Source organism: Nelusetta ayraudi, unplaced genomic scaffold (assembly GCF_046127955.1).
Source record: "Nelusetta ayraudi isolate G7.1 ecotype Tasmania unplaced genomic scaffold, CSIRO-AGI_Nayr_v1 ptg000136l, whole genome shotgun sequence".
NCBI lineage: Eukaryota > Metazoa > Chordata > Actinopteri > Tetraodontiformes > Monacanthidae > Nelusetta > Nelusetta ayraudi.
This window is the reverse complement of record NW_027466186.1, coordinates 730379-747228: the sequence shown is the minus strand read 5'-3', so window position 1 is coordinate 747228 and position 16850 is coordinate 730379. Positions and strand designations below refer to the sequence as shown.

General features: G+C 42.9%; 1 protein-coding gene across 2 annotated transcripts in view; it reads left to right on the top strand.

Annotated features, from left to right (window-relative positions):
- The window catches only part of me1 (malic enzyme 1, NADP(+)-dependent, cytosolic), an 89725-nt gene that overhangs the window by 41333 nt on the left and 31542 nt on the right, over positions 1-16850 (top strand). For both annotated transcript variants that reach the window (XM_076012886.1, XM_076012885.1), the window contains exons 4-6: positions 4600-4675; positions 6570-6731; positions 14165-14268. In XM_076012886.1, coding sequence (XP_075869001.1) covers positions 4600-4675; positions 6570-6731; positions 14165-14268 — 342 coding nt within the window. The remainder of the gene's footprint in view (positions 1-4599; positions 4676-6569; positions 6732-14164; positions 14269-16850) is intronic.

Sequence of the window (16850 nt, the reverse complement as noted above, 5' to 3'; positions counted from 1 at the left end):
ATACATGCTGATGTGACCAGTGACTAACCTCCTCATTCATTTGACACTCACCTCTTCCCTCTGCTTCCAGTCACCAATAAAAAAAAAAAACTGCCCTATTTTAAAGTTCAATTAGTCGAAGAATTCTCTTAGTGCGTGACTGTGACCTTTAACACTATTTTCACACTGCTTTTCTCCGTGATTTGTGTCGACCGTGTCACTCCAACCTTGTGCGACTTGCTAACCGGAGGCTTCCAACACAATAAAGACGAGGCTTACGTGGTGGGGGGTGTTGGGGGTGACGAATGGCGGCTCGTGGTGTTTTCGGCTGACACGGGTCAGCGAAGGAGCAGCTCCCGGCGGGGCTAAGAGTGTTTTGGGGAGACATGGTGTGGAAATCGGCCTTTCCACCGGGCTGCACTCTCCACCCCCACCCCGACCTCCCTGGACTGTGTTTTGCGTCGGGCCTCAGGTCAGCGGTCGCTGCTGTTTCAGTGCCATCAGGTTGTTTTCTTTGCCCTCTCTGTTCTCGCCACACTCTCTTGCAGAACGAGCCACGCATGGCGGCTCAACGCTTTGTCGCCCTCCTCTCATCTAGAAAACCATGGAGAAAACAAGGCCACGGCTAACGCTTTGTGGCCGGGGTCGGCAGCGGCAGCCCCGACAAAAACACACATTTTGACTGATGTCGGTCCAAACTGCGGCACTGCAGAAAAAAGCAGCACCGTCACAATTTCCATCTTTCAGTTAAAAACAAACAAAAACACGTAGCCTCTGCACACTGTTCATGCCCTCGTTGTCCTCCGGTCCACCTCCCACGTGGCATGTTTGTTTTGACCTATTCCAAATGTTAATCTCTTTTTTTTTTTTTAGTCACTGCCTTCCACCACCAATAAACAAGCCACTGCCACTCATGGTGGCCGTCAGGCCCAGCAGGGTCTTTGCTGGCCTAAACATACTCAGAAAAATTACCGAAATTTTTTCTTGTAAATTTGATAATAAAGTTGTTCTCCATAGTCTGATTTCTTCATGTCATAATATCCTCTTGGTTTTGCTACTTTCATTGTTGTATATTACGGTAGAGTTTTTATCCAATCATATTTCAGCTAGCTTGTGTGGTCAGGTTCTATGAAATCTGCTGTAAGTGAACGCAGATCACAGTCAGTTCCGATCGCCAGCTATCAGTTAGCAGCTAGCAGCATAAGGCCAGCTAGTTCACTTACCTTACTATTGCTGAATTTGTCAACTAATGTCTTAAAATTGCCATTTATTTTAGAGGTTTGACCGTATTGATATCATGAGGTGTGCACGTTTAGGTAGGACTAAGTCAGTGAATGTCACGTCACTGAAGGCCTAGACGTGAAATGCACAGCCCACCACTGTTTGGTAGAGACAACTCTCCTCAGGATCCCTCACTGAAGACCATGAAAGCAGACCGACAACAGTTGAGTCCGGGTTTCTTTATACAGCAATCTATTTTTTCATGTTGCAATAGTGAATATAGGATACAGAGATGGAATAACAAGCAACTGACAGTTCAAATAAAATACACAGGAGAAAAAAGAACTCCATTCAAAGAATCCTGGACAAAGTAGACGTAGTAAGCGCTTGACTAATGAAAGCAGAAATGATTTTGGGCTCGTCCATTAATGGAACTTCTGTCAATGTGTGGTGGTCTTTGTCGTTTGGGAACACGTTGTTTTCATTTGTGTTACATTAGGAGCCGTTTTGTGAGAGGGAAGGCTTTCCTTTTTAATGCGAGGAGGTAGCATAATAGATTCCGACAGAACAAAATGACTTCATTTTGCAACAATTTGCTCCCCTCCTTTTTTTCATTGATGAATTTCCCTCTCTACCTAAGAGACAAGCGGACCTTGTGCACAGTGGACAGTCTTCCCGGCAGCTGGTGCAGGTTATCAGGGATTGAGAAGTTTTCTGCGTGTTGTTATTGTTAGCTTTCTTCTCCTACTGCGGCCCGGGTTATAATTGCCATTGGTGTGTTTGGTGTTTTTCTGTTTTGGCCAAACCCCTTGCAGCTCTTCTTCATTCTACCCGTTAGGTTCGAAGGTCACTGGGACAGTAGCTGCGCTGAAATTGCAAAGTGGCAAAAAAAAAAAAAAAAGAGGGTTGGACAGGTTGAACAAATAATTACGAGCGCCATTTCCAGTGACCCTTGTGTTGACAGGGATTAAGTGCTGCAGCCGCCCTCCCTGTCTGCTTCGATCCATCTCAAATAGTTGTCCTCCAGCCTTAAAAAAAAAAAAAGAGTCGGGTCAGGCTTCAAGACTCATTTACAGTCTTCTTAGCTCGCTGTGGCGCTCTTGGCTTTGGCTAAACTCTTGCAGCTTGCATCACTTTGTCTTTTCTTTCAAACCTCCAGTTCTGAGACACAAATTCACCATTACAGCCGATATAGCCCTTCGTTTGCACATGGGATGTGGAGATTTTTGTCTTTAAAGTGGAAGAAAAATGAAAAGGTAGGAATAAGGCCTGATGGCCTGCGGATGACCTGCACACGGAGAAACCCACATCCCTTAAAGCTTAACAAGAGTAAATCCACCTTAATCACTCATGTCTGTCTACTGTCTGCACTCATTTTTTTCTTAAGTCAAAGTTGTAATATCAGGCACCCTTTTTCATAGATTAGTCTCTTTCTTTTCAGAGTTAAGTCTTTAGTTTTGCCTATACTGATATGTTTAATTGGACATTTAAACCCAAAACTGAAATATCCATCCATCCATCTTCTATGCCCGCTTATTCCAATTCAGGGTAACGCGGGGGTCTGCTGGAGCCTATCCCAGCGGTCTTAGGGCGAAGGCAGGGTGACACCCTGGACAAGTCGCCAGTTCATCGCAGGGCACTGAAATATCCTTTTTTCTTTTTTTTTTTTCTTTTTTGTTATTTTACAAAACAAAAGTGAAAAATCATACAGCGTCCGTGTCAGTAAATCAGGGCTCAACCCATGCATATTTGTACTGGTAATCGGACGCCTGGAGTAAGAGCACGATTCAAAGACCAATATGCAGAAATTATTTCCAGATGATCTTGCAATGTCCCTTACTTCCGCAACTGGAACTTTTAGGTTGTTCAAACCAATGCGACGTAAGAGAACCAGGCACGGAAGCAATCTTTATACTCTACATTCAAATGGCTTTTGATATGTTAATGATAACTATTCAATATTAAAAAAAAGAAAATCCTTTTTTGAACATTCCAGTTGCTCATTTTACCCACCAGTTTGGCTGTTAGCTACTGTTTGCTGTAAAAAATTTCAGCTATGCACTTTAGCCAAGACTAAGGCAAACAATTCAGTGATCCCAGCTTTTGTTTTTTTGCTCTTCATTCAATTTCTTGTGAGTTATGTGTCTCATGTACTTTCTGCCATTTTGCTGTTCTGTCTATTTGTTGCCAGGCGTCTGCCAGACTCATGTGCACGCAAGCATAAGGGAGATGCATTTATCTCACGTATCCATCTGTTGAAGAGCTTTACAGAAATCATTTGTCAAAGGGGAAAATGAGCCTTGCGTGGTGACTGGACTGATTTTCCGACTAACAAAAATGAAAGCAGACTAATCGAAATTGTCGTCACTCGTCTTTTTCGCTGCACGGGGTCACATTAGCCACTCAACAACACCCTGTCGATCCTTCCTTTCTTTCCTTCCTCTACTTCCTTTTTTCCTTCCTTTGTTCCTTCCAACAAACACAAAGCTGATTTTTAAATGTACAAAAATGTTAGACAGAGTTAAAGTACATTGTGTCGATGGCCAGGCTCCATTTCGAACTTTTAAGCGTTCCACAAAACAACGAGAATCCAACTTATCAAAGGATTTTTTTTTTTTTACGGGACATTTTCATGACTCTCTCTTCATCTCGCTATCTTTTATACTTATGTTAAACATGTGTTGTGCCTTTTTTTCCTTTTGACGTGCGCCTTCGACATTTGACCCTGCACAGGTTTTTACTTTATGAGCAGATTCTTACAAAGAGCATTGCTTTTACTGCCACCGGCACATGGAGGAGGTGTGGCCCCTAGAACTTTAACCAGATGGGTGTGTCAAGTAGGATAGATGTGGCAGCTGGACCCTCCGCATAGAGGTGATCTTTTTATCCCAGGATTGTCCAAGGTGTAAGGACATTAACGCAAGAGAGCAAGGCAAGGAAAGAGGTAGGCTTGCTAGAAAGGGTTTTGGCGCAAGACGCCTGAATATTTCAGGAGCTTTCACAGTCCTGGCAAACTCCTTGCAGAGGCTTTGAGCCTTGGGATGAACATGAAAATCCCCTGTGCCATCGGTATCCAATAAAGTCTTAGTCAGAAACAAGAAAGGCACAACAGTCGCAGCAGCTCAACTTCAAACAACCTCAAAGTTGGAGCTTAGAGCTATTTTTCTTTTAAATCTTGAAGGTCTTTTAAAGTACCAAGTGGCCATAAGTTATTTGGGTTTTGTGTTGCCATTGTCATTATAGGATTATTCCACTGACTCATTTGTCTCATTAGGGTCAGGCATGATTACAGCCCAGCAAGTGAGGACAATGGGCCAGTGTGCCTTTTAATTCTTTGATATTAAATGATATATGGTCTGATGTATCTGTTAATAAAGTCTCTTTCTGTCTGTGTTTCAGGGGCCTGTTCGTCACCATTCACGACCGTGGCCATATAGCAACAATCCTCCAGAACTGGCCAGAAAAGGACATCAAGGTAAATCCTAACACGTGAACATGACTTTCATATTTAGTTCTCCACAGCGGCATACCAAACATGCCATGTTTGCGTAACATTTGCATGAACCTCTGTTGTTTTAAAAGACCTAATATGGTCTATAACTATGTTCATTTCCCATGTTTGTTCTCATACGGAATAAAAAGTGCTTGGAGTTGATAAACAAATACAGGAAGTGAAAGTACCACTGAAAATGCATCCTTTCTTACTTGTTGATATAGCTCCATTTTTTGGGGAGCTGGGAGGTGAGCTGTTTTAAATGAGCCACTTAACACAGCTAACACACAAAACCTGCATGACTCTGAAAAACAAACATCCCACACAGTCACTAACAACATCTGTTGCTATGATTAGAAAGACATAAATCTCTTTTATGAAGCAATGCTTATCGGTTGACTTTATCTAAGCTACTTTCGCAAGCTTAAGATAAGCCATGTTGATTGTAAGCATTCAATACCTCTTATCATTACTGTAAGAAAATGATGAATCATCGGCCTGTAATCAGAAAACACATGCAGTTATTTTAAAACTCATAATTTGAAGCATCCTTTTTTTTAAAAAAAAAAAAGAAAAGAAAAGAAAAATATATAGATTTCATTTGGAAGTGTTATGTTAAGTGGCGTTTTTAAGCATTGACCTGTTGAAAAGGTGCAACGAAATAGCTAGCATTAGCCGCGGGGCAACCAACAGCAATGCTAGCATTATGGCAAGGTAGACAGTAAAGAACCTTGTCTGTCTCTAAGCACCAGTTAGTGCCCTGAGAGATGTCAGTCTGATAGCATTTATAGTGTCAGCCAGAGATTTAGCTTAAGTGGCTAACGGCTACCCCGTCATTTACCACCCATATGCTTAAATAGAAGTACCTTTTATCCCTTTTGTGCTAATTACGGCAGATTTCTAGCTGTTGTTTTCCAGAAGTTGAACTTTTGATTGAGTTAAAAACCTTCTTCTTCCCACCATCCATCCTGAGTGGCTTCAGCAAGACAAACACTATTGCTACACAAGTACCACTTATTTATCCTATAGCCTAACCCTAACCCTATGTCCTATGTCATATCTATATGTAACATATTACACATTGTCTCGCCAGCTCAAAATGTTAATCATATCTTTTGCAGAGAGCAAATATGCCCGAGTCAGCATGACGACACCAGCTGGCATTCCTGGCATGTGATATTTACCTGCAGCAGCCTCCAGCCACCTGCTAGCAGCTGTCAACAGCAGGGCATTTAGCTTGGCGCTGACACGCTGCCTCTCTTTTGTGGGGGTGGTCTAACGGTACACCTTGCTCCTGTGCCTTACTTTTTTAATATTTCCACACTGCAAGGGCAAACTGGAGCTGAGGTCTTGGTTCTGCTGATAAGCTCTGGCAGCCTCTCCCTAATATATGGCCAATAATGGCTGGAAAAATTGCAGCTGGTGTAAGTTAAGTATAGTCATTATAGATTTTATACATAGAAATGGGAAAACTAATGACAAGCGGTCAGACATGAAGAGGGGACACGGCTTTAAAAGTCTGGTGCCAGCCCTCTCTGTCATAGTTATGGTGGAAAAAAAGAAGCAAAAGCACTTTTTCTGCATGGAACGTTTACATTTACGCACAATTACGCAGTTTTGCAACTGATATTAAGCCACTGATTTGTTTCATGCTGTGGGAGTCGACCAAGAGGAATTTGTTTTGCGCCAAACAATAAAGTGACTCGTGAGCGGAAAGTCAGGAGGGTGTAGAACCTGGCCCAGTCTGAGGAAAAAGAAAAGCATGTTTCTGCTCGGGGTGGACCTGATTTGTCGGTTTAAGTCAGACCCTGCGACAGCACGGAGGCAAAAGTAAATGTGAGTGGTTCTGTGGCTCACGGTTTGTGTTCCTTCACAGGCTGTCTGTGTGACGGATGGGGAGAGGATCCTGGGGTTGGGAGACCTGGGCTGCAATGGGATGGGCATCCCAGTTGGCAAGCTGGCACTGTACACAGCCTGCGGGGGGATGCCACCCCAGCAGTGCCTCCCCGTCCTGCTGGACGTGGGCACAGATAACGAGGTAAGATGGTAGAAGCAAAACAGGACACACGTCCATACATGTTAACAGAATACATGTGAGGCCATGAGAGAAGCAGTTTAACAAATTTTGTACTGTTTCGCTTTAGATTCTTTACGTAGTAGCGGTGGGGTTAAACATTTTTTCAGTGATACATTTTTCTCCAGTTTTTTTCCTTAAGATTTCCTTAAGCTCAGTTTGTTGTGTTTTATTTACTTTTTATTTCTAAAGTCAACGATGTCAACCAATCGCGGCTAGACTTAACGGGAAACAATACAAACTTGGGGGTAAGTGGGAATCACACAGAACTATGAGGGAGCATAGTGCGACATATTTTTAACCTTTTATTGTTGTTGAACAAAATACCTTTTTTTTCCACAATTGGCATAATTACATTTCACTTTAATTAGTTAGTTTTGTGTGAACCTTAAAAGGTTAGAAAATAATATATTATTTCAGGTGTAGGTCCTGAAGGAAAAATCCTTTGCTAAATGTTTTTGTTGGTCCACTCAGAGGCCAGCTCTCAGAGCAGCTGGGGCTCGGAGACTTATGAAACTCATGGCTTATTACTTGAAAATCAAAGAAACTTCATTGTCCCTGCAGCGAAATAAAATCTTTATATTCGAGTGTATTAATGTCCAAAAGTGCATGGTCGTCACCTTTCAACCGCTGTGCCACACGGCCTTAAAGGCAAAAGCCAAAATATTTCTTATGACTCTTCGGGGTGAATGATATAGGTAGGTCTTGGCTCAAATGTCATGCTTTAAAATGAAAACAGATCCCACACGTCACAACCAGGAAAACCCTTTACATAAGTAAGCAGCTCAGTCGCGGTTTGCCAGCTAGGAAAGCACCTCTCTCCTCTGCCAGCCGGTTGGCGAGGGCAGCCACGGAGTTCCATACCTACACCTCACTGTGTGCTCTCTGTTCTCACCACTGGTGTTTCTGAGAGATGCTTCAAACCCAGGCAGGGCAGGGACGCACGTGTGTCGGAGGCCTGAAGCAGGCTAAAATTACCCCGTGCACACTTCTCTATTTATATACACAAGTTTCATTCTGGGCCAAGGGCGTGGCAGCCTCGGATACCCAACACAGCTGAGCTCAGTCTGTCTGTCGGTGCCCCTCGTTTGCCAAGACGCTCCTCGTGTGACTCATTCTCTGGTGTTTGGGAAAACGTCTAGGCTTAAGTGTGGCTGAGATGGGCTGCAGAAGTTGGACGAGTCTATGAAATTAAGTGATCAAGAAAAATCAGCCAGAGGAGGAAAGCGGGTTGAGGTCTTACTGTATGCAGATGACATCATTATTTATTGCCCAGTCTCCTTCCGTTGACACCACTTCCCACACACACGCATCATTAAAGTTCATTGCACTTATCCTGTGCATTATGAGAGTAGAAACTCTGCTGCCCTCCAAAAAATGGCTGCAAAAATTATTAAGTTGCTGCATTAGACTTCCTGGTGCCGCTGGAGCGAGAGTTATGACTTGCTTTGCTTCCTGCCAACTTCTCCACCTCACCTCTTTATCTTTGCACTATGCACTGGTCCATCTTTTGCCATATTGCTGCACTTTGGTCCTGCGTATGCAAAGTTTCCACATTCACTCACTATATTTGACCAGTCCTGGTTTTTAGAGTGTCAATACATCTGCAGTTTACATCCTTGTGCGCACTGCAGCAGTTTTTGACATTATTTAGACAGTCTAACTTTCACAGGCTGACTTCATGCACGCATCAGGCAGCCTCGTAACAGCTGCCAAGATATGCAGCAAATAAACAGATTTATGCGTTCACATGTCAGTAAGTGTACATGCAGAATCCATGCTCAATCAATTTGCTGGCACAGCGGAGGGGCTGTTGGGACCCAACATCGTTTTCTTAGGAATGACTCCACACATGCACACTTAATTGTTTTTCGGCCAAAGGTTTCAGTAGATTGAAGTCACTCCCATGCCGGAGTCTAATGTGTGAAACTAGAGTTCATCCAAAATTTCCAATTGTTTCCCAACATCATTACACTCACAAATTACCCACATTGAAAATTACTAAATGTGTGACCTATAACACAAGTTTAAAATAGTATTACTTGCACCTACACATGTACTGTATATCTACAATCTTCATTTGCAAAAAAAACAAAAAAAAAACACAGAATAATACAGAGCAGTGGTCAGCTTTTCAAGTTTCTACTGTTCTGAAGAGATGACAGGGTAAATAAGTTGTAATGGCATAGATGAGGTGCACGTGTGCATGTGCAGTTTTTCAGGACTCAGTTAATGTGTGAGGAAGATTAGCTGGTGGCCATGCAGCATGAGGCCTCACTTTGTGGTTGTGACTGCGAGGAGGGTTGCAGATGGTGGTGGGAGGTCATGAGGTAGCACCATTGGGCAATTATTAAAATTACTGGTATAATAGGAGGATATTTGTCCTTGAGTGGAAATGGGACCAAAGGGAGGCCGGGGCAAGTGGGCAGACGTCCAAAAGGGGAAAGCAGTCAGACCCCCTGACCTACATTCTTTAATCAAGAGTGTTTGAGTTTGGTACAGAACCAGCTAGCCCAGAAAAATACAAGACCTTTGTGAAAACCTTGCAAGGCAGCTGAATCACGCAGATTGAAATTGAGCTTATTCATCAAGCCCTGCTGGAATACACAATGTTTTTTCAACTGGTCTGAAGATTTCATCGGGATCCATAACCATTCAGCTGGTGCACTGGTGAATAGCGTGGATGCTATATTAACGGTTTTGTTGGAACTGGGCTGTATTTTCACATTATGAAACATTTGTATCACGTAATAATGGTATTGAAAGTGGACAGCAATCATTTCTATGTACCGTGAAATGACTTGGGGACACAACAGTGCATCAAGATCGAGCTACAGTGTGCACTGGTGACATGCCTCTACAGCTGCATAGTAACTAATGATTTGTCTGCTTCACTGTGACAGACAGATGGTTTCTCTAATCACATTCCAGGGTTTGTCTTCCATTCTAAACCCTCTCTTTGCTTTTGACTGAAAGGATTTATGATGTGTTCCATATGAGTATAAACATCTGAGTAATTTTGCGCCATGATTTGCGGGCTGAAGCTTTGCTTTTTTTTTTTGTTAACCAATCTATCTTTTGTCTTTCCCTCTTTTTGTCTTTGGCTCTCTATGTTCCTTTCTTGTTTCCTATCTTCGCTCTTTCCACTCCTGCCATTGTCGCCATTCAAACTGCACGGTATTAGTTTCTCCCGTACTCTTACCAAGAATGTGAACTAACATTTTTTTTTCAGCTGAACTATGCCTTTAATCTCTTATCAGATTGTTAGTGGGAGAGGCTGGGTGCCTGTAAAATGTCTGCTTAGCTGCTACGTTTGTGTCAAGGAATGTGGTAGCTGTGTAAAATCACGTGAACATCAGCAATAAACCCACTGTCGGCCTGCGTTTATCTAAGCGCACGCGGAACACTGATATATTGGATCTTTTTTTTTTTTTTTTTTTGGGTTATTTTCACCGTTATTCTCTTATCTTCCCAGTGTTTATCTGGCTGGTGTTTTCCTGGGTTTGCTGTTACCCTGGATAACCTCAGTAGGCAACCTGAATGTAGAGCAAATGATGTCATGGTGGACAATGCACTGTTTGTGCACCTGGACTGGGTGGGCATCGCCAGGTGTGCTTCGCCTCAACAGCTCCACACTATTCTTTATCTTTGGCCATATTCCACAGATAAAGTGCATTTTTCATTAATGCTGCAGCCGCATTTTTTCTTAAATCATTATTATTATTTCTTTTATCACATGTTCTACTGCCCGGAACAGGCCTAAGCTGTTAGACAGTCATCCACCTGAAAACAGCTGAAACAGTGAAAACTGAGATTGTGTTCTCTTGTGATTGCCGAGTATAAAGCCATACACGAGGTTTAATCCCCTCTCAATGAAAAGGGGCCGTACAACGCGGCCAATCAACAGCAGATAATCTGGTACAGAAAGACGAGTCATTTCAGCAGTTCAGTGCAATGTCAGCGGGGTCATTCCACTCCAAACTCACCCAGGCATTAGTTTCGCCACATCTCGCTCTCGAAACCTCTGTAATAAATGTAAAATAGCTTTTCCTGCTCCTTGCACTCTCTTTCATTTTTTTTAGCTTTGTAACCCAGAGCTCTGTTTAATGCCAATTTACTGCCCGTGGGATGACATGACAACTGCTAGCTTGTTTTGGTTACAGTGAACTTGGTCACTTCTGTCGTATTGTCGTCCCTTGAAGAGCTTGCCAGGAAATGATTTGTCATCTCCAAATAAATGTTGTCTTAAATAAAACCTCTGAGCTGTTCTTGGACATGGCAACCCTTGACCCTGCCACTGCAAGGTGGCCGCTGCCTTCTGAGCGCAGCTCATCTCAGTGGCAGCCTCTAATTATCTGTTCCCAGAAGTTAAACTCTCCTATCCCAGTGAAGCACGTCAACGTTCATGGTTTTGGTTTCAGACTGGAAGACACCGGTCATAAAAGTACATCTGAATTAGCCTCCTTCTCAAACAATCACTTACTTGTGAAGATTTATTTCTAAAAGGTGTGTGAAACTAACTCTTGAGTAGCCCCACATTATTTTTTTTTTGTTTACCTGGTTGCCTGCTCAAGACAATTCATTGGTATCTGCCTTATAAAAGGCATCAACATGCAAACCTTTGAGTCAAAGCTTCTAATTCGAGACTTTATACATCTTGTCATGACCTACCCTCTTGATTTATGTATCAAACAAGCCACAAATTCAATATTGAGTAAAGAGAGATCATGCAAAGAAGCAACTTAAGCACTCAGAGCCTCAAATCAGCCTCACTAATAATCATGCATACTTTTTATTGCTATTTAAACAAGACGGTTTATAAAAAATTCATTAGCCCTAACGGCCATTTATTCTCTGTTTATAAGACTTTTGGGTACATTTCGGGCCGTTAAATATGTGAGTGAACTATGGAGACCGTGTCTGAACCCAGTTTCAGGTAACCTTTCAGGGAGTTGGAAAAAATATGGCCCCTCAGGGGAAAATAAAGATTTCTTTCCTTATTTCAGATTCGAGACCTTGTTTAATTTTCTGCAGAAGTGTAATTACCATAGTTTTAATAAGGTTTAGTTAGACTTAAGAGTTCCTCGCTTCAGTGAAGGACTGAAATAACCAACTATACCAAATTTGACATGGAAGTACTTTTAGGGATCCCGAAATGGTACCCGAATAGGTGTCAGAATTACAAATTACACTTTTTTTTCTTTCACTTTTGCATACGCAGCTTCTGCAACCACCAACGATTTGAAGATAGAAAAAGACTGTGGTGTGGAATCTATAACACTATGCAGACTATCAATATAGTTTACACTCTGGTTTTTTGCTCGACTGAGACCCGTGCAGCCTTGGATAATCAGGAAGTGCAACAAGACAGAAATCAGAGGGGGGAAAATAATAACGACCAAGTCTCTAAGCAATCTGTTGCTGTTTATGGTTGATTTATTTTCACCAAATTCACCCTCTGTCTTTCATTCCGTGTCTGCATCTTTGTCGTATACACATGGCTTCCTTCCAACCTCTGTTTTCAATTTCCTTTACATTCCTCTTACACATTGTGTCTTTACCCCTAAAGAAACAATAATGTGCAAAGGTTTACTGCTCTCAACTTTATACCGCTCTTTATCTTTTCCTTAAAACTCTTACATCTATAACTCTTCTGCTTGTAAAGAAAATGTAAAACATTGTTTTTTCTTGTGAGGCATCTGAATAGTGGCAGAGGGGGGTCTTACTCTGGATCCGATTGAGGTGTATTTTGGTTTTGCGATGCCCTACAATCAAACATTGGCAGTCCCAGCCATGTGGACTGAAGCCTCTTTTATGTTTGGCATATCTTCAGCATTTTTCCGCTTATTTTGGAATTGAGGAATTTGTCCTGATATTTGCAAGAGATTTACAGTTGCAGAGGAAAAATTACAGTAACAATTGAAAGCTTTACTGTGTAAATATACACAGTGGCTCAGTCCCTGCTGGCATGTAGAACAGGGTTGCGTTTCCACTTAATAAAACTGAGGAAAGGCAATAATTGAGCATCATTTGAAATTGAATTAAAAATGTGAGAACTATTTATTTTAGACATGTTAACAATTTGTCACTCTGAGCGTTCTGCTGGGAATCACTGTCATTCATTTTTAATTTAACTCGGAGTAAAGGAGAGAACTATTCCCGATGAGCAGATGAGTCCCAGATGCTGGAAAAATAATGTGTTGATGGGACTTTGTTTGCTGCTAAAATTTAACTGTTTGTTTGTTGTTTCATATTGTATAAGAGGCCTTTACACTGGTGTGCATGGATGAGAACATGTTCTCATTGTATGAAAATCACACTGTTTTAACATTCTTTTTAAGAGGAAACCACATGCAAGCTGTTCATTTATATCCTCCTGCATTATGATGGGGATGCGCACATACCCATCATAATGCAAGTGACGCGCATCAAGGGCTCGGCCAATAAAGCTGAGTGAGAAGCACAATTTATACTTATTCTGAAAGTGTCCAGTCTTGTGAGGGAACAAAAAAAGAATTCTGCTTTAGTCGTGCAAATTGTGCTGGAAGATCCTTGAGTGTTGTTCATAATGAAGGCTCTAATGTTGATTTGACAATTACCTATTATTAACACCAGGTTTAGGTCATAGAGAGAGCTGTCCAGAGTCAGTTACTTGCTACTAGTCATTCAGCCAGCAATGATTAAAGTTTAAGTTTGTAATTTAATGAAATTCTCATGGGGCTTTATTTACAAAGGAGCTTAACAAGCAGCTGTGGCCTGCTTGCAGTCATTACTTGACACTCACACTTCATTACCACAGTAGCAACATCTACTATAGTACCATTAAGACAATAATCACACTGTTAATTGTCACTTATTAACACAAATACCTGATCAGCCAATCACATGGCAGCAACTCAGTGCATATGGGTATATAGACGTGTTGAAGACAACTTGCTATGGTTCAAAACGATGCATCAGAATGGGGAAGAACGGGGATTTAAGTGACTTTGAACGTGGCACTAGTTGTTGATGCCAGATGGGCTGGACGGAGCGGTTCACAAACCGCTGATCCACTGGGATTTCTTGCTGGCCCAACCTTCTCTCGGGTTTACAGAGAAAATATCCAGTGAACACTAGTTGTGTATAGGAAAATGCCTTGCTGCTGTCAGGGGTCAAAGGTCAAATGGGCAGACTGGTTGGAGAGCACAGAAAGGCAACATTAACTTAAAATGTATGTAGGGCAATATGTCCCAACAGTGACATACTCGGCCACGTGACATTGGCCACTTTAATAGGCACCCGCTACTCTATGCATTCAGTAGAGATGAAACATTATATGCAAAGTCACCTCTCCATGGCAGTGTGTTTCCTCCCCAGGTCATTTCATTAGTCTCTGCTTTTGTGTGTTTCTGCAGACGCTGCTGAAGGACCCTCTCTACATCGGGCTGAGGCATAAGAGAATTCGAGGCCAGGCCTACGATGAGCTGCTGGATGAATTCATGAAGGCGGTGTCAGACAGGTACAGTCGCGTTAGTCTTCATTTCATGCCCGTTTTCTGCATAGCTGCCTGCTTTTGTCATCCGTAACTCAAACACATGGCGTCGGGAAGAGAAAAATGTTAAGCAGTTTAGCATTGTGTCCTTGCATGCCCCGCGCCGGAGCCAAATCTGCGACTCAGAGGCCTGGAACTTCAGTCACCGTGCCTTTGAACTAAGCTGTGGTTGCCAGGCGATGTCAGAAGCTGCTTCCTGTGCGAATGGCAACATGAGCTTATTGGAAAGTGATCAGAGAGGCCTGTTAACCGCAGTGGCTGGACGTTATAATGGCATAATTCTCTCCAGGTAAAGTGGCTGAGATCACAGCCATTCAGATGACAGTGGGCCGCGGTCGGCGGCTGAACTCAACCCTTGTCTGTTTTTCTCTCGTGGCAACATAACATGGTCGGCCCTAAAAAGGAACAAACGTGATCGGGCACGCTCGTTTTGCAGCGGTTCAGTAGCTTGAGCCACGAGTAACAGAAACAGAATGGCCCTTTTTTTTTAAAATTGGAACAAGAATTTTAAAGGTCAAGTGCGTCGTATTTGGAGATTTTGAGAAGAAACAGCGACGTCAAGTGGTTACATTTCAGATTACAGCGCTCTTTCGCTCACCCTCCCTCTCCCAAGCTTGCCATTGAACTACGGTCTTCACACACAAACCTGGTACTTCGTCTACCTTCTTCTTTGTTGGTTTATTTGAGGACGGAGTTGTACAATAAAATCGACATCAAAATGGAATTATCTAAATCTTGCTAATTTCACCAAAAATGTTTCCAATGACCAATGCGACTTAAGTTACTTTAATCTAAAAATCGAATGCCTTTTCATTTCCATTATGAGACACATTCTAGCATCCCTGTGTCAATCAGTCAAGCCTACACACACAGACCTGGCTGGGGCTCTTCCTATCCCAGACCGATTAAAAGTGCAGCGGGGGAGTGTAGGTGCTGGGCCCCCTCCAGCTGGTTACAGGAAGCCCTCACTCTAATAACTGGGTGGCTTCTCAACTACAGGGAACAGAGAAGCTTTTTCCTCAAAGGAGCTGGATTGGCGGAAAATGAGTAATTATGGGCTCAGAGGATTGAATGAATGCTTACGGCTCTCTTTCTCTTAAGTAATATTCACGTTTCATTTTCTGACGGCACCAGACGTAAGTAAATACCTCGGAAACGGCTCGGCTCCAATGAGTGGCGAGGGTCGCGAGGCGTCCATTACTTAAGATTCTTTCAGCCGTAGGAGAGCGCATAATGATGATGCAACCGAAGCCCTGATTTCAGAGCGGCTCCACCGTTCTCCAGCTCCCCCAGCTCCGCTCATTTGGTTTAACCAGCAGGTGTTGTCCGCCGCCGAGAGCTAAATTATCCCTCAAATCCCTCTGCTCCTGCACACGCCCACGGCGTCTTATTAAAGGATGACCGAAAGCTCTCCCAAGTTTTTAACTTTGCCTCGGGATTGTGTGCCAAGGAACCACCTCCCCGTCTCGTTTCCAGCGACCTTTGCGGGTTTTTGTTGGCACGCTCAGCGAAAAAGTAACAAATCAATACCAAAGGGGTGTGCTGGGTTTTTGTTATTAAATGACATGAACAATTGAAGCTATACAGCCGTGGCACAGGGACATCGATGCGTATGGTGTTTATAAAGACACGGTGATGCTCTTTTCATCAAGCTTGACACTTGAAGACTCGGACAAACTGCTCAGTCCTTTTTTTTCTACTTTAGCATTAACAAGCACCTCTTGTTATCAACGATATTGAACATTTCCTCTTAAAAAGAAGTCGTCTGTTGCTCTGCAGTAACATGGCAAAGCACTTGGATCAGACTGAACCTCCAGCCTGAACCAATTCCAAAACCTTGCATCTGAGTCATTTTAAGTCGATGAGACTATGAATAAACAGTTTCACGGGGATGTCGACAACAGCTGTGCGTACTATCAGGCCGCAGTTAGTTAACGGGAGGCTGTAGCCACAGTGCGGTTTCTTCGGTGACTGCAACGTACAGCCACTGGACAACATTTGAGCATCGGAAGAAGAGCAGCAAACAGCAGTGAGTTGCAGTTTTCTCCTCTCCTTCCAGCAGTTTTGCATTAGAGTTCAGTTCGTTTGCTGTCGTGCTATGTGGCAGTAAAGTGTGTCATGTCTTCGAACCAGTAGGAATCATCCAAGCTCAGGATGTAGAGCGGCTCCAATCCTACAGCCAAGGGGTTGGTGGATATATGGATGTGGAGGAAATCCGCGTTGCGACACAAGTTTACCACCACCAGTGTGAATGAATAACGGTTTCAATGTAAACTCTGTTAGTACCTGGTAAAGAATTGCAATATAAATCCAATCCATCACAATTGATTGTTACTTCCCAAGCCTTTTTGCCATTTCCTCATGTTTTCAACAGGCTTTTACCCGGATACATTTGTGAATTAAACCCAACGGGTATGTGAGAGCCTCCGCCTGGTATGTCAGGTTAATAGTGCAATAGCTTTCAACAGAGAACGGAGGCTCTGCTCTGTAAAGTTCTGATCAGCGTGCACTGGGTACTGGGCGCGGAGGAGCAGAGGAAGAATGCGGAA